The 17,500-nt window shown below is 47.7% G+C and overlaps 1 protein-coding gene across 1 annotated transcript in view; it reads right to left on the bottom strand.

The window, feature by feature from the left end:
- arr3a (arrestin 3a, retinal (X-arrestin)) overlaps positions 1 to 17,500 on the bottom strand; it is a gene marked incomplete at both ends in the record, with an annotated part of 22,116 nt that overhangs the window by 1,201 nt on the left and 3,415 nt on the right. Inside the window, 12 exons of the mRNA XM_080549947.1 lie at positions 1,872 to 2,009; positions 3,350 to 3,422; positions 3,645 to 3,729; positions 4,464 to 4,599; positions 4,984 to 5,060; positions 7,172 to 7,231; positions 7,540 to 7,733; positions 7,957 to 8,001; positions 8,423 to 8,483; positions 8,789 to 8,819; positions 9,590 to 9,607; positions 10,908 to 10,939. Coding sequence (XP_080406073.1) covers positions 1,872 to 2,009; positions 3,350 to 3,422; positions 3,645 to 3,729; positions 4,464 to 4,599; positions 4,984 to 5,060; positions 7,172 to 7,231; positions 7,540 to 7,733; positions 7,957 to 8,001; positions 8,423 to 8,483; positions 8,789 to 8,819; positions 9,590 to 9,607; positions 10,908 to 10,939 — 950 coding nt within the window. The remainder of the gene's footprint in view (positions 1 to 1,871; positions 2,010 to 3,349; positions 3,423 to 3,644; positions 3,730 to 4,463; positions 4,600 to 4,983; positions 5,061 to 7,171; positions 7,232 to 7,539; positions 7,734 to 7,956; positions 8,002 to 8,422; positions 8,484 to 8,788; positions 8,820 to 9,589; positions 9,608 to 10,907; positions 10,940 to 17,500) is intronic.

Genomic DNA, 17,500 nt, shown 5'->3' with positions numbered 1-17,500 from the left:
GAGAGGGGAGAGGGGAGATAGGAGGGGAGAGAGAGGGGAGAGGGGAGGGGAGAGAGGAGAGAGGGGAGAGAGGGGAGGGGAGAGAGGAGAGAGGGGAGAGAGGAGAGAGGGGAGGGGAGAGAGGAGAGAGGGGAGAGAGGGGAGAGAGGAGAGAGGGGAGGGGAGAGAGAGGGGAGAGAGGAGAGAGGAGAGAGAGAGGAGAGAGAGGAGAGAGGGGATAGGAGGGGAGAGAGAGGGGAGGGGAGAGAGGAGAGAGGGGAGAGAGGAGAGAGGGGAGGGGAGAGAGAGGGGAGAGAGGAGAGAGGAGAGAAGAGAGAGGGGAGAGAGGAGAGAGGAGAGAGGGAGAGAGGTGAGAGGGGAGAGAGAAGGGAGGGGGGAGAGAGGGGAGAGAGGAGAGAGGGGAGGGGAGAGAGAGGGGAGAGAGGAGAGAGGAGAGAGAGAGGAGAGAGAGGAGAGAGGGGATAGGAGGGGAGAGAGAGGGGAGGGGAGAGAGGAGAGAGGGGAGGGGAGAGAGAGGGGAGAGAGGAGAGAGGAGAGAAGAGAGAGGGGAGAGAGGAGAGAGGAGAGAGGGAGAGAGGTGAGAGGGGAGAGAGGTGAGAGGGGAGAGAGAAGGGAGGGGAGAGAGAGGGGAGAGAGGAGAGAGAGAGGAGAGAGAGGAGAGAGGGGAGAGGGGAAAGAGGGGAGAGAGGGGAGGAGAGAGAGAGGAGAGAGGGTAGAGGGGAGAGAGGGAGAGGAGAGAGGAGAGGGGAGAGAGGAGAGGGAGAGAGGGGAGAGAGGAGAGGGGAGAGAGGAGAGAGGAGAGAGGAGAGAGGGGAGAGGGGAAAGAGGGGAGAGAGGGGAGGAGAGAGAGAGGAGAGAGAGGAGAGAGGGTAGAGGGGACAGAGGGAGAGGAGAGAGGAGAGGGGAGAGAGGAGAGGGAGAGAGGGGAGAGAGGAGAGGGGAGAGAGGAGAGAGGAGAGAGAGGAGAGAGGAGAGAGAGGAGAGAGAGGAGAGGGGAAAGAGGGGAGAGAGGGGAGGAGAGAGAGAGGAGAGAGAGGAGAGAGGGTAGAGGGGACAGAGGGAGAGGAGAGAGGAGAGAGGAGAGGGGAGAGAGGAGAGGGAGAGAGGGGAGAGAGGAGAGGGGAGAGAGGAGAGAGGAGAGAGAGGAGAGAGGAGAGAGGAGAGAGGGAGAGAGAGGAGAGAGAGGAGAGAGGAGAGAGAGGGGAGGAGAGAGAGAGGAGAGAGAGGAGAGAGGGTAGAGGGGAGAGAGGAGAGAGAGGAGAGAGGGGAGAGGGGAGAGAGGAGAGAGGGGAGAGAGGGGAGGAGAGAGGAGGGGGGAGAGAGGGGAGAGGAGAGAGGAGAGAGGAGAGAGAAGAGAGGAGAGAGGGGAGAGAGGGGAGAGGAGAGAGGAGAGAGGAGAGAGAGGAGAAAGGAGAGAGGGGAGAGGGGGGAGAGAGAGAGAGGGGAGAGGAGAGAGGAGAGAGGGAGAGGAGAGAGAGGAGAGAGGAAGAGGAGAGAGGAGAGAGAGGGGAGAGGAGAGAGGAGAGAGGAGAGAGGGAGAGGGGAGAGGGGGGAGAGAGAGAGAGAGGAGAGGAGAGGAGAGAGGGGAGAGAGGAAGGAGGGGGGAGGAGTCATAGGTGATGTGTGTTCATTAAAGACATTAAAGACTTTTAAAATAATGTTTTGAATCATTAGAATGTTTGTTTAGTGCCTAGAGACAGAGTGTGTAGTAGCCTACGCAGTGTGTAGCGTGTAGTGTGTAGGGTGTAGTATACATGGAGGTGGAGGCCAGGTTAGTGTGTAGTGTGTAGTGTGTAGTGTGTAGTGTGTAGTATACATGGAGGTGGAGGCCAGGTTAGTGTGTAGTGTGTAGTGTGTAGTGTGTAGTGTACATGGAGGTGGAGGCCAGGTTCGTGTCTCCGTCCTTCAGCTTGCCATCCAGAGCCAGGCCTCGCTTCTCCGTGTTGTTGGCCAGGAGAGGCGTGACCACCAGGGTCTTCTCAAAGGTCCCGCTGGGGTCTACCGTCTCCCTGTTAGGGGCCGTGGAGAGGTTAGAGGTCACACTGCCCTCTACTGGCCTCTATTGGCCTCTACTGACCTCTACTGGTTTCTACTGGTTTCTATTGGTTTCTACTGACCTCTACTGGCCTCTACTGCCCTCTACTGGTCTCTAATGTCCTCTACTGGCCTCTACTGGCCTCTACTGGTTTCTACTGGTTTCTATTGGTTTCTACTGACCTCTACTGGCCTCTACTGGCCTCTACTGACCTCTACTGGCCTCTACTGGTCTCTACTGGTCTCTACTGGCCTCTACTGGTCTCTACTGGCCTCTAATGTCCTCTACTGGCCTGTACTGGTCTCTAATGTCCTCTACTGGCCTCTACTGGTCTCTACTGGTCTCTACTGCCCCCGACTGGTTTCTACTTCCCCCTACTGATCTCTACTGGTCTCTACTGGTTTCTACTGGTTTCTATTGGTTTCTACTGACCTCTACTGGCCTCTACTGGCCTTTACTGACCTCTACTGGCCTCTACTGACCTCTACTGGCCTCTACTGGCCTCTACTGACCTCTACTGACCTCTACTGGCCTATACTGGCCTCTACTGACCTCTACTGACCTCTACTGGTCTCTACTGGTCTCTACTGGCCTCTTTTTTTCTTTTTCTTTTTTTCCTAGCACCAGGGGAGCCCCCCCTCCCAAATTTCGTTGTTTGGTACCTGTACTATATCAATGACAATAAAGACCATTCATTCATTCATTCATACTGGTCTCTACTGGTCTCTACTGCCCTCTACTGGTTTCTACTGCCCTCTACTGGTTTCTACTGCCCTCTACTGGTCTCTACTGGCCTCTACTGGCCTCTACTGGCCTCTACTGACCCTAGTCGTCTATCTGTAGAGTATAGTATAGTGGATAGTGTACATAGCCTTTATTTATTTATGTAAACCAGCTCCTTCCCTTCTTGTTCTTTTTTTTCTTTTTCTTTTTTTTTCTTTCCTAACACCAGGGGAGCCACCCCTCCTAAATTCCGTTGTTTGGTACCTGTACTATAGCAATGACAATAAAGACCATTCATTCATTCATTCATTCATTCATACTGGCTTTTACTGGCCTCTACTTCCCTCTACTGGCCTCTACTGCCCTCTACTGGCCTCTACTGCCCTCTACTGGCCTCTACTGCCCTCTACTGGCCTCTACTGGTCTCTACTGGCCTCTACTGCCCTCTACTGGCCTCTGCTGGTCTCTACTGGCCTCTACTGGCCACTACTACCCTCTACTGGCCTCTACTGGCCTCTACTACTCTCTTCTAGCCTCTACTGGCCAGTAAACTTATTATCTGAATGTTCATCTCTAGAGTGGCTGACTCACAGGAAGTCCTCTGCGTGGACGTTCTTGGTGTATCTGTCTGCAGAGTAGAGGATGACGTCTGTCATCTGGTCCACTGGAACACAGACAACACTTTGTAGGTTTAATTCGTTTTCATAAAATATAGAAACGGGCCATGTTGTGTCTGAGATGAGTCGGCAGTCACACACTCACCCTTCACACAGACACACACACACACACACACAGACACACACACACACACACGCACACACACACACTCACCCTTCACACAGACACACACACACACAGACACACAGACACACAGACACACACTCACCCTTCACACAGATCTTCCTCACGGTTTTGTTTGTTTCATTGTTGACTTTGATGAGGACAGGGATGGGCTCGCCGTGGTAGTACAGCTGAGACCAACACAGGAAACAACATTCTGATGTTTTAATACAGCAGCACTTTACACTTAGGTTATTAGGTTATAAGAATGAATGAATGAATGAATGAATGAATTATGAATGGTCTTTATTGCCATTAATACAGTACAGGTACCATACAACGAGATTTAGGAGGGGGGGCTCCCCTGGTGCTTGGAAAAAAGACTAAAAACAAGAGGGCCAAGGGTAAAATAAAAAAGGGAAAAGAGCTGGTTTACATAAATAAAGGCTATGTACACTATCTACTATACTATACTACTATACTATACAATAAAACAATGTGCTGTACTCTATGCTATGCTATAAATATCCTAACTCTTTCCTATATCTGAACCTTATGTACACAAGGGTTGTCATATTGCACATAGTATTTGTTGCACATTCATTAAAGTGTCGCAGTTAGCAGGTTTAGAATGTTGTTATGTAATGTTGATGTCTGTTTTTTTTCTCCTTTGTTATATGCTCTGTGATGTAATGTTGATGTCAATCTTCTTTGTTAGATGTTTTTATGATGAGTTCTTGTATATGTTCTCTGTTGACCGCAGGAAGAGCAGCTGACGCTATGCATCACCTAATGGGGATCCTAATGAATCAAAACAAATCAAAACACCACAGCTCGAAACAACTGGTGTGTAATAGCATGGTAATAACCGCGGTAATTAGCAGTAATGACCTGTAAGAAGAAGGTTAGTGAGTTTAGTGCGTACCTCCCTCTCCAGGGAGGCCTCCAGGTACAGCGGCTTGTCCGTCATCATGAAATTCTTGCAGATTTCAGCTTTGGGTCCCGGGTTAGCCTCGCCCGGGGAGAACTGCACCTTACGGATCTTCAGCCGAGCTGTGTCTCTGCGGGGGCGGTATCAACCATTGGGGAGTGTGTGAGGTGTTTCAGTAGAGAGATGTAGGGTGTTTCAGTAGAGAGATGTAGGGTGTTTCAGTAGAGATGGAGGGTGTTTCAGTAGAGATGTAGGGTGTTTCAGTAGAGAGATGTAGGGTGTTTCAGTAGAGAGATGTAGGGTGTTTCAGTAGAAAGATGTAGGGTGTTTCAGTAGAGAGATGTAGGGTGTTTCAGTAGAGATGTAGGGTGTTTCAGTAGAGATGTAGGGTGTTTCAGTAGAGATGGAGGGTGTTTCAGTAGAGATGTAGGGTGTTTCAGTAGAGATGGAGGGTGTTTCAGTAGAGATGTAGGGTGTTTCAGTAGAGAGATGTAGGGTGTTTCAGTAGCCTCACTTCTTATCGATTTTCTCGTCGGCGTCGTCTCTCGCGTTAGCGATGTAGGCCTTCACCTCGTAGTCCACGCCACACGCCTGCGGGAGGACAGATGTGTACAACATGTGACGTCAGCCAGTCTAGAGGTCAACCAGCCAGTCTAGAGGTCAACCAGCCAGTCTAGGGGTCAAAGGGTAGCTTTCTGTGCACAGACTGGTCCATATTCCACGCACTAGAGCTGGATGAGGCCACTGTTACCATAACAGACTATATACAATTCTGTGTTGACAATGTTGTCCCAAAGAAGGAAATAGTAGTTTATCCTAATAACAAACCATATATCACAAAAGAAATCAAAGATTGCATAAATAGGAAAAAATAGGCATTCAGAAATAAGGACAGGGCAGGACTGTCAGTGGTCCAGAAAGAACTAAAACAACTGCTTGTTAGTGCAAGGAAAAAACACAGGGACACAATGGAACAAAGTTTTTGGACTTCCAACTCTAAAAAACTATGGGACACAATGGAATCAGTGACCAACATGAACCCAACAAAAAGACAGATCATGACCCTAGACGAACAACAAAAAGCAAACGAGCTGAATGACTTCTACCTGAGGTTTGACACACGGAACTCTCAGGAGTGTGACCGTGTGTTGCAGACCCTGCCAGAGACTGATGCCAACTGCTGGTTGGAGGTAAATCCTACCAGCATTCGACATCTCTTTGGCAGGGTGTCTACCAACAGGTCCACAGGTCCAGACGGTCTATCAGCTTCTCTTCTCAAAAACTGTGCAGAAGAACTAACAACAGCATGGTGTCCGTTATTTGAAAAGTCCCTGAATACCGAAGTTCCAGCTCTGTGGAGGAAGTCAATTATAATCCCTGTGCCGAAAAAACCTCGTGCCATGGAGAATAATGACTTCCGCCCCATTGCTCTAACTTCCATTGTGATTAAATGTTTTGAACGATATGTACTGTCTCTGCTTAGAAAACACATTGACCCACTGCTAGATGTTTTTCAATTTGCCTATAAACAGAACCGTAGCACGGAGGATGCTATTCTCTATATCACACATTCTGTATCCAAGCACCTCGAGAACAAAAAGGCCTATGCCCGAATTATGTTTGTTGACTTTAGTTCCGCCTTTAATACGGTACAACCCCACGTGCTCTTAGGAAAGCTCAAAGACATGGGTGTCAATAGTACTTTAATCAAATGGATCCATTCCTTCATGTTAGAAAGAGAACAGCAAGTGAAAGTCAATGGAACACTGTCAGTGACTAAACACTGCAGTACAGGTGTCCCCCAAGGTTGCGTTCTGTCCCCATATCTCTTCTCAGTATACACCAACGACTGTAAAAGTAACCACCCAAGCAACCATATTATAAAATATGCAGACGACACTGCAATTCTAAGTCTCCTTGATAAAGATACAGACCCCTCGGTGCTCCATGATGAGATTAACATATTCACTAAATGGTGCGACAGCAACCATCTCATCTTAAACCTCACCAAAACTCAGGAGGTTGTGTTAGACCCAAGGCAGGTAACTGACCATGAGCCTGTGGTCGTTAAAGACCAAACAATCATCCAGGTGCCCTCTTATAAATACAGCCATGAAAATTGTAGGTGAAAGAGACTATGTGATCCTAAATAAACTATATGAAAAAACTGTCCTGGACAAGGCTAATAAGATCATCGCAGACCCCCAACATCCGCTCTCCACAGAATACAAAGTTCTCCCCCTAGGTAGAAGGCTTCGCATGCCAATATGTAATTATAAGCTCTTAAAACTATCATTTGTCCCATTCTCCATTAAACTAATCAATTCGCTCAAGCAGAAACGATGATTAGGACATGATCACCAGCACCTGCACTTTATCTTAGACACCACTTGAAGGGCCATGTGCAATATTCGAAAACACCACTTGAAGGGTTATGTGCAATATATATTTATACCAAATGATGCCATGTCCAGGTGGAAACTGCTGCCAATGTCACTCAATGTTTGTTGCTGTCCTGTTGTTTACTTTGCCTACTGTATGTTGTATGTATCGTCTCTGTTGCACTTGAAGCATGAAAGTACCATGCCCAAGACAAGTTTCCCCTCGGGGACAATAAAGTATAATCAATTTTTTAAAAAAAACAGCCAGTCTAGAGGTCAACCAGCCAGTCTAGAGGTCAGGGGGTTAAGGGCGGGGCTTACCTTCCCACTGTCCGTAGGGCCTGGCTGCAGGGACACGGAGCACGGCAGGTTGTTTGGAATCTGAAACACAGGAAACCACAGGTGGTCATGGCAGAGTACACTGTGTGGTGTGTGTGTGTGTGTGTGTGTGTGTGTGTGTGTGTGTGTGTGTGTGTGCCAGCTGTTGCGTGTGTGCGTGCGTATGCTTGCGTGTGCCAGCTGTTGCGTGCGTGTGCCAGCTGGTGTGTGTGTGCGTGTGTGTGTGTGTATGTGTGTGTGCGTATGTGTGTGTGCGTGTGTGCGTGTGTGTGTGTGTGTGTGTGTGTGTGTGCGTGTGTGTGTGCGTGTGTGCGTGTGTGTGTGCGTGTGTGTGTGCGTGTGCGTGGTACCGTGAAGGAGAAGGGGTGCCCCCCGTCGCCAGCCTTCTTCATCAGACAGGTGTGCCAGGGCGTGAGGGGGGGGGGGGCGTCCACGGGGGGGTACACCTGCACCCGCTGCACCCAGATGTCCTTCCTGAACGTCAGCCCGATCACGTCCAGGTCGTCACTCCCGTAACGGAACGCACACATCAGGTACAGCCACACTGCAACACACACACACACACACACACACACACACACACACACACATTGCTGTAACCCCACTGCAACCACATGGTTGCCGACATGCGGACGACCAAAACACTAGAACGTGCCAGAAATGATCTTTTTGCTGAAATTCTGCTAAAGCGTGACGCTAGACAGATTGTACACACACACACACACACACACACACACTTGTAGTTCAAACTGTGAGAGCAACAGTACCTTTCTTGGTACCAAGATCTGCAGGGTCGATCTTCACCACGCCATCTGGAACAGAGATGGTAGATCAGAGAGATGTTTCACTAGTGTGTGTGTGTGTGTGTGTGTGTGTGTGTGTGTGTGTGTGTGCGTGTGTGTGTGTGTGTGTGCAGACGTCAGCACGACACATTCTGGCTACACAGTAAAATACATCTCCACATACATACTAGTGTTGTCAGAGCTGCTGACAGTGGTGACTCTTTTAAGACCTTGTTACCTGTTCAGGCAGGCTTTAATGTACACGACCGTATGTTAAATATGTACTGTGGCTGCCCTCCTATTTATTTATCATATTTATTTTCATATTTTTTTACATGTTAAGAGCTTTGAGTCCATGAGAAAGCGGTATACAAATGTAATATATTATTAGGATTATTGTTGTTGTTGTTGTTGTTGTTATATCTATCTCCAGCCCGACAGAGAGACTCACCCACTTGCTCCACGAAGTCGACGTGGTCCACATAGTCTCTCTTCCCCAGGTACAGGGTCACCTAGCACAGGGAGGGGACACCCAGGGGTCAAGGGGTCAGGGGTCAGACCCACAATACAACAGGGGCTCCTTCACAGTCGTCATAGCAACAGGCGAACAGACTAGTGGGATGGCAGACAGACAGGACGACAACGAGACAGACAGACAGACAAAGAGACAGACAGACAGACAAAGAGACAGACAGACAACGAGACAGACAGACAGACAAAGAGACAGACAGACAGACAAAGAGACAGACAGACAGACAAAGAGACAGACAGACAGACAAAGAGATAGACAGACAGACAGACAGACAGACAGACTTACTGCACCATTCTTGGCGGTCTTCTTGAAGACACTGAAATCAAATTAAAAAACAGTCAAACATGACAAGTCACATGATAAAGTCCACACACATTTTTCGGTAAAACGTTATGCACAGCATTAGCACTTTTCATGTGTTTGACCCTGCAGTATAACAGCATCTGATTGGATGTTTAAAACAGGTGCATCATCAGGCTGTACTGGTGGTTGCCCGGCAACCAGAATCTCATCTTATTGTCACCGATGGCGTCCTGGAGATTCTGTTCCTCTTCTCACTCCCTGTCCTCTGTACAGGAGAACACTCAGTAATCTGTTCACGTTGGCTGTGTTCCAAAATGCCTTCTTGCACTCCAGTGCACACCTATACTCAGTATACACGTGGATACAGGAGTGGTGGTGGATACAGTGGTGGTCTGGTCTAGTGGACAGTGAGTCGGACTGGTGATCGGAAGGTCATGAGTTTGAATCCCGCCTGAAACACCACCGCTTGTCTGCCCCTGAGCAAGGCATTTACCCCTAACCTACTCCAGGGAAAATGTGCTGTTGATGTGAGTGTGTATGAGAGGCCATTGTAAGGCGCTGTCTAAGTCAGTCTGTTTAGATGGAGAGCAAGAACACATTTTGGAACATCTCATTCTGTTGTTTCATAGTTCTCTGGTTTGGGTTGAAATGTCATACGGACATTGTAGACAGCTCTACCTTTCACCACAACAGGTATCTGTCACTCACTCTTCACTCTTGTGGCACAAGCTAATCAGTGTGTGCGTGTGTGGGTGCGTGCGTGCGGAATGTAGAGACACTCACCTGGTCATGTTCAGCAGCCTGCGTGCAAAACACAAACACACTCAGTCACCGAGAGTCCCTGGGTAAGTTTAGATGGACCACATATAGCAGGTATTACACGGTTCACCGGTTCATTAAATCCTTAAATGTGATGTTGCGGGGTGGGGCAGGGGGGTGGGTGGTAATCTGGGGGAATGGGATTAGCTCCAAAACGTTCCCAACCGACTTAGTTAGACAGTTAATTAAAGTTTAATTTGACCGACATAAGAAGCCACAAAGGGTTTTGGCTGTCTCCCTTAGAGTTATTTTAGATGTCATCTATATGTAGTGTAGATGTCATTTATATGTATATTAGATGTCATTTATATGTACTATATTAGATGTCATCTACATGTGGGACAGGCCACCTGCTTCATGTTCATTCTCTCTGACAGGTCAAAGGTCAGATGTTTAGTTTTCAGCCTCTAATCTTGTGTTGTGTCTCTCTGCTCATCTGCCCGAATGCTCTGAGGCTCAAAACTAGAATTTTAGTGCCGGGTGGGTTGGACCCCCTCTCTTTTGCCTTCACAACTGCCTTAATTCTTCGTGGCATAGATTCAACAAGGTGCTGGAAACATTCCTCTGAGATGTTGGTCCATATTGACACTATAACATCACACAGTGGCTGAAGATTTGGGCCAAGAAAATATCCCTCCCACACCATTACACCCCCACACCCCCCACCATTACACCACCACCACCATTTTCGCCCAGAGAACTGCCGCTCACTGGATATTTTCTCTTTTTCTGACGATTATTTCTGTGTTACCCCTAGAGATGGTTGTGCGGGAAAATCCCAGTAGATCAGCACTTTTCTGAAATACTCAAAACAACCCGTCTGGCACCAACAAACATGCCACGTTCAAAGTCACTTGAATCACCTTTCTTTCCCATTCTGATGCTGGTTTGAACTTCAGCAGATCGTCTTGACCATGTCTACACAACTAACTACATTGAGTTGCTGCCACATGATTAGCTGATTAGATATTTGCATTAACGTGCAGTTGAAAAGTGTGTACGTAATAAAATGGTAGGTGAGTGTATATATATATATATATATATATATATATAGAGAGAGAGAGAGAGAGAGAGAGAGAGAGAGAGAGAGAGAGAGAGAGAGAGAGAGAGAGAGAGAGAGAGAGAGAGAGAGAGAGAGAGAGAGGGAGAGAAATGAATAACAAATGGCTGTTGAATTTGAATCGAGGGCTGTGTTCCAAAATGCATTCTTGGACTCTAGAGTGATTACCAGGAGAGAGGCAAGAATGCTTTTTGGAACACGGCCTCGGCCTAATACAGTCACGCCAACTCCTCCACAGACACAGGGAAGGTGACCTGGAACCACAGACACAGACACAGACACAGAGACAGGGAATACAGACACAGGGAATAATAGACACAGACACAGACACAGGGAAGGTGACCTGGAACCACAGACACAGACACAGACAGAGAGACAGGGAATACAGACACAGGGAATAACAGACACAGACAGACGGAATCACAGACACAGACACAGGGACTAACAGACACAGACAGACGGAATCACAGACACAGGGAATAACAGACACAGACACAGACACAGGGAATAACAGACAGAGACACAGGGAATCACAGACACAAGGAAGGTGTGTCTGGAGTCACACTCATATCAGAGTTTTCCTACATTTTCACAAATCTGGGATGACATCCCATCCATCCTACATTAGAGCAACAACCTCTATCTCATGTTTCAGTTATATAAACAGCATCTGCTGGAAGGATACACATGCAACCACTGATCCAACTCACAAACTGCAAACCATCTCCCTCCCTCCCCTAAGTCCTCTCCTCTGCAGGGCTGTGGAGCTGTTTAACCATCTCCCTCCCTCCCCTAAGTCCTCTCCTCTGCAGGGCTGTGGAGCTGTTTAACGTCTTCCTGTTGTCTTCCCTATGTGATCGTTCCCAGACTCTGCCTTCTGTGTTGTTTATGTGTTTCTGTCTTTGTGTTGCAGTTTTAACTGAGTCAGGCCAGTCTGAATGTAACACATGTTCGAACATCTGTAAAGTTACTCTTAATCTGTTCCTGTTTAATAAGAAAGAAAGAGTTGTTTCTCCTGCGGACCAGCAACAGACCAGCAACAGACCAGTAACTGACCAGTAACAGACCAGTAACAGACCAGTAACAGACCAGCAACAGACCAGTAACTGACCAGTAACAGACCAGTAACAGACCAGTAACACACCCAGTAACAGACCAGTAACAGACCAGTAACAGACCAGTAACAGACCAGTAACAGACCAGTAACACACCAGTAACACACCCAGTAACAGACCAGTAACAGACCAGTAACAGACCAGTAACAGACCAGTAACAGACCAGTAACTGACCAGTAACTGACCAGTAACAGACCAGTAACAGACCATTAACAGACCAGTAACAGACCAGTAACAGACCCAGTAACAGACCAGTAACAGACCAGTAACACACCCAGTAACACACCCAGTAACACACCCAGTAACAGACCAGTAACAGACCAGTAACAGACCAGTAACAGACCAGACCAGTAACAGACCAGTAACAGACCAGTAACAGACCATTAACAGACCAGTAACAGACCAGTAACAGACCCAGTAACAGACCAGTAACAGACCAGTAACAGACCAGTAACACACCCAGTAACACACCAGTAACACACCCAGTAACAGACCAGTAACAGACCAGTAACAGACCAGTAACAGACCAGTAACAGACCAGACCAGTAACAGACCAGTAACAGACCAGTAACAGACCAGTAACAGACCCAGTAACAGACCAGTAACAGACCCAGTAACAGACCAGTAACAGACCAGTAACAGACCAGTAACAGACCAGTAACAGACCAGTAACAGACCAGTAACAGACCAGTAACAGACCAGTAACAGACCAGTAACTGACCAGTAACAGACCAGTAACAGACCAGTAACAGACCAGTAACAGACCCAGTAACAGACCCAGTAACAGACCAGTAACAGACCCAGTAACAGACCAGTAACAGACCAGTAACAGACCAGTAACACACCCAGTAACAGACCCAGTAACAGACCCAGTAACAGACCAGTAACAGACCAGTAACACACCCAGTAACAGACCAGTAACAGACCCAGTAACAGACCAGTAACAGACCCAGGCGGGGGTTTCCCCAGCCTCACGTCTTAGCCGTATCAAACGTCCGTCCGTCTGTCTGTAAGCCCAGCTCAGGCACGCTGTAATGCCATTAGACCAGGGCTGCCCGGCGGGACGGTGTAATGCCATTAGACCAGGGCTGCCCGGCGGCTTAGTACCAACGACCTGAACCGCAGCGGTGATCCTGCTGCTCTGTAATTCACTTAAAACGCTGAGCAGCCAAACCAGCTGAACCCGACTGACGCGAGCCTGGGAGCCTTGAAGCCCACGAGAGGGAAGAGCATCCCATGCCAAGGATGAGCTAGCCTGGGAGACTGTTATACTGGTAACATACGAGAGGGAAGAGCATCCCATGCCAAGATGAGCTAGCCTGGGAGACTGTTATACTGGTAATATACTGGTAATATACTGCTGTTATACTGCTAATATACTGCTACTTTACTGCTGTTATACTGCTTATATACTGCTGTTATAATACAGAGGTCCTACTGTTCTCTCTGCCTGTGTTTGTCAGTTTGTCAACTGGCATCGCATCTCAAATGTTCAGTTGTCAAGACTCGTTTGATACCAGCTGAGAACTGTCAAAACTGATCCCACCTGTTGACTACTGTTGGGAGTAGAGGAGAGGAGAGGAGAGGAGAGGAGAGGAGAGGAGAGGAGAGGAGAGGAGAGGAGGGGAGGGGAGAGGAGAGGAGAGGAGAGGAGAGGAGAGGAGAGGAGAGGAGAGGAGGGGAGAGGAGAGGAGAGGAGAGGAGAGGAGAGGAGAGGAGAGGAGAGGAGAGGAGGAGAGGAGGAGAGGAGGGGAGAGGAGAGGAGAGGAGAGGAGAGGAGAGGAGAGGAGAGGAGGGGAGAGGAGAGGAGAGGAGAGGAGAGGAGGGGAGGGGAGGGGAGAGGAGAGGAGAGGAGAGCGAAGAGTGGTCTCTTACCTTGTCCTTTCACAATATCGACAAATCCTGTCCTCTGTGGTCAGTGAGTGTATCCTCTGACTGTTGGCATCAGTCTTTATACTCTGCCCCCCCCCCCCCCGCCTCCCTGCCCCCCCCCCCCCTGCCCCGCCCCCTGGGCTTAGCAGATCGTTATAGATGCCGTTGTCTGCCTCCAAATCCAATTATCCAATTAGGTGACAGCTTTCTCTTTTTTTTTACCACAAAAGATTTTAGAAATACCAAGTAACCACAGTACACAGGTACATTACACAGGTACATTACCACACCCAGGTCAATATAACCACAGTACACAGGTACCCAGGCCAATATAACCAGGCGTGCACATAACTGGTGCGCCAGTGCGCATGCGTCGCCAAAATGCATGCTGCGCGGCAGATCAGCCGCATGAACGCGCTCTTGCGCACCTACAGCTGGAAGCGCTGGGAGAGGAATTTACTTCCTCAAAATCCAACTGCTGACTGCTGACTGCTGCATCACTGCAAGCCCCACTAAGTAACTATTTGCCATCCCCTCAACCGAAGGCCCGACGAGTAATCCATCACAACAGTCGACCGACGACGACCACGGCGACTCCCCTCACAAAAACATTCGGAAAGTATCGTAACTCGTACTTTCATTCCTCGTATCGCGTATCGCACGGTTATCTCGCCGCCACGTGAAAATTCAGTCCCGAACGACTCGTGGCTAAAAGGAAAAACAACACCAAGGGACACGTTTCAAACTTTCAAATGTTCAGACGTTTGTTTTACAGCTTCATTGTTTTACAGCTTCATTATCGCACCTCGACCCCTGACCCAGGGAATATGGTTGGGAATTCTATTAGAAGAAGAAAAAAAAAACTTTGTTGCACAATCAAAATAATGAGCTATTTAAAGTGATAGCCTACAACATCCTCTACCATGGTTGAAATTGAGGACAGTGATAACAGCAGTCAAGAGAGCAGTGATGATGATGATTAAGCTTGTAGCATAAATAAATGCTTAGGCTGTAACTTTTTGTTGAAAAGTTGATTTCAGTGTTTACAGAACAGAGCAGTGCTTAAATAGATGTCAGTTGATTTCATTGTGTTTAAAGAACAGACATTCAGTTAGTGCTTAAAGAGATGTCAGTTGATTTCATTGTGTTTAAATGAGTCTGACAGACTTTCATGCTTAAAGAGCAGTCATTTGATTTTGCATTTGTTTCTTTTGTTTTGCACACAATAATTTGTTCGTTCATCTTTATTTATGAATAAATGTCGTTTTGCTAATATAAGTTATCCATGTATCCCTTTTTCATCCATCCTGTGGGACGGGTCGTGGCTCGCAAGCTCGGGGAGCACCAAGCAGCATCCCTAGGTGCTCCTCTGAGCACTGGCCCCAAAAAGTTATGTGCACCCCTGAATATAACCACAGTACACAGGTACCCTGGTCAATATAACCACAGTACACACACAGGTACCCTGGTCAATATAACCACAGTACACAGGTACCCTGGTCAATATAACCACAGTACACAGGTACCCTGGTCAATATAACCACAGTACACAGGTACCCTGGTCAATATAACCACAGTACACAGGTACCCTGGTCAATATAACCACAGTACACAGGTACCCTGGTCAATATAACCACAGTACACAGGTACAGTACAACATGTGCCAGGCTGTCCTCAGGTAACAGGTAACAGGTAACAGGTAGGGTGGGTGGATGGATGGATGGATGAATGAATGAATGAATGAATGAATGAATGAATGAATGAATGAATGAATGGTCTTTATTGTCATTAATACAGTACAGGTACCATACAACGAAATTTAGGAGGGGGGGCTCCCCTGGTGCTAGAAAAAATACTAAAAACAAGAAGGGAAAAGAGCTGGTTTACATAAATAAAGGCTATATACACTATCCACTATACTATACTACTATACTATACAAATAAAACACGTGTGCTGTACTCTATGCTATGCTATACATATCCTAACATTTCCTATCTCTGAACCTTATGTACACAAGGGTTGTCATATTGCACATAGTATTATTGCACATTCATTTAAAGTGTCGCAGTTTGCAGGTTTTGAAATGTTCACAGTTGTGTTTCAATATTGCACTTATGATTACAATCTAGTAGCTGCCATCAAATTGTCTAGATTGTCCAGGGCCTAGAACCTAGATGGATAGATGGATAGATGGATGGATGGATTGGATGGATGGATGGATGGATGGATGGATGGATGGATGGATGGATGGATGGATGGGATGGATGGATGGATGGATGGATGGATGGATGGATAGATGGATAAATGGATAGATGGATGGATGGATGGATGGATGGATTGGATGGATGGATGGATGGATGGGATGGATGGATGGATGGATGGATGGGTTGGATGGATGGATGGATGGGTTGGATGGATGGATGGATGGGTTGGATGGATGGATGGATGGGTTGGATGGATGGATGGATGGATGGATGGATGGGTTGGATGGATGGATGGATGGGTTGGATGGATGGATGGACGGATGGGTCACTCAGATCGAGCCAGTTTCAACAGAAAATATCTCCTACAGCGCTCCTTATTGCAACATGGTTGTAGTAGTCGGTCTGTCTGACGTGTGTGAGCCAGACACTGACTTTGTTTATTTTTGCAAGGGAGACCCGGCCAAGAAATCAGCAGCAAGCATTAGACTTGTATAGCGCTTTTCTAGACACTCAAAGATGCTTTACAAACTGAAAAGATTGAGTAGTAATAATAAAAAGAAACAAGAAAGAAATAGAGAAAGAAAGTATAGGGGCCTAATTAAGGTAGTGCTGGGGACACATGGGAAGGGGGAGGGGGAGAGGGTTAACTGGTGAAGGCGAGCTTGAAGAGGTGGGATTTTGAGGGCCTGTTTAAATGTTGGCAGTGTGTTGGCCTGTCTGATGTGGTTGGGGAGGGCGTTCCAGAGGGACGGGGGCTGCGGCTGAAAAGGCCCCATCACCCCAGGTCCGGAGCTTGGTCCTGGTGGTCTTGAGGGTGGTTTGGTCGTCAGACCTGAGGCAATGGGAGGGGACGAGGTCGGCAAGGTAGGAGATGGCCAGATTGTTGATGGCTACAGGGGTAGTGGTGGTCTAGTGGATAGTGAGTTGGACTTGTGATCGGAAGGGTGTGAGTTCAAATCCCACCTGAATCCACACCACTACTAGTGTGGCCTTGAGTAAGGCACTTAGCCCTCAGTTACTCCAGCGGGAATGTCCCTGTAATTCGTAATTGTACATCGCTTTGGATTAAAAGCGTCTGCTAAATGGCAAAATTAATTTATGCCCTTGAGTAAGGCACTTAGCCCTCAGCACTTAGCCCTCAGTTACTTGAGTAAGGCACTTAGCCCTCAGCACTTAGCCCTCAGTTACTTGAGTAAGGCACTTAGCCCTCAGCACTTAGCCCTCAGTTACTCCAGGGGGAATGTCCCTGTAATTCGTAATTTGTAAATCGCTTTGGATTAAAAGCGTCTGCTAAATAGCAACATTAATTTATGTAAGTGGTGAGTAGGATTTTTGAATTGGATCCAGCGCTAAACTGAATCCTCTCTCTGTAACACAGAAAGACAGTTCACTGTTCAGTCTGAGGAGAAGGGGAAAGGTCAAAGTTGACAGTCTGTTGGGTGAATGAGAGGCCATTGTAAAGCGCTTTGGAATAAGGCGCCGCCGTAGAAGTCGGTCCATTTACAACTGGTGAACTCTGAGTTCAGCATACTGGTTGTGGGTTTTTCCACTCAGACATCTGAGTTTCCCACCACTCTGTAACTCATATCTCTGAGTTTCAACACACCATCCGTCCGATTGTAG

This window comes from Nansenia antarctica (genome assembly GCF_963989245.1).
Source record: "Nansenia antarctica genome assembly, chromosome: 20".
Taxonomy (NCBI): domain Eukaryota; kingdom Metazoa; phylum Chordata; class Actinopteri; order Argentiniformes; family Microstomatidae; genus Nansenia; species Nansenia antarctica.
Note: the sequence above shows the minus strand (reverse complement) of the source record. Positions and strands in the feature narration are given on the sequence as shown.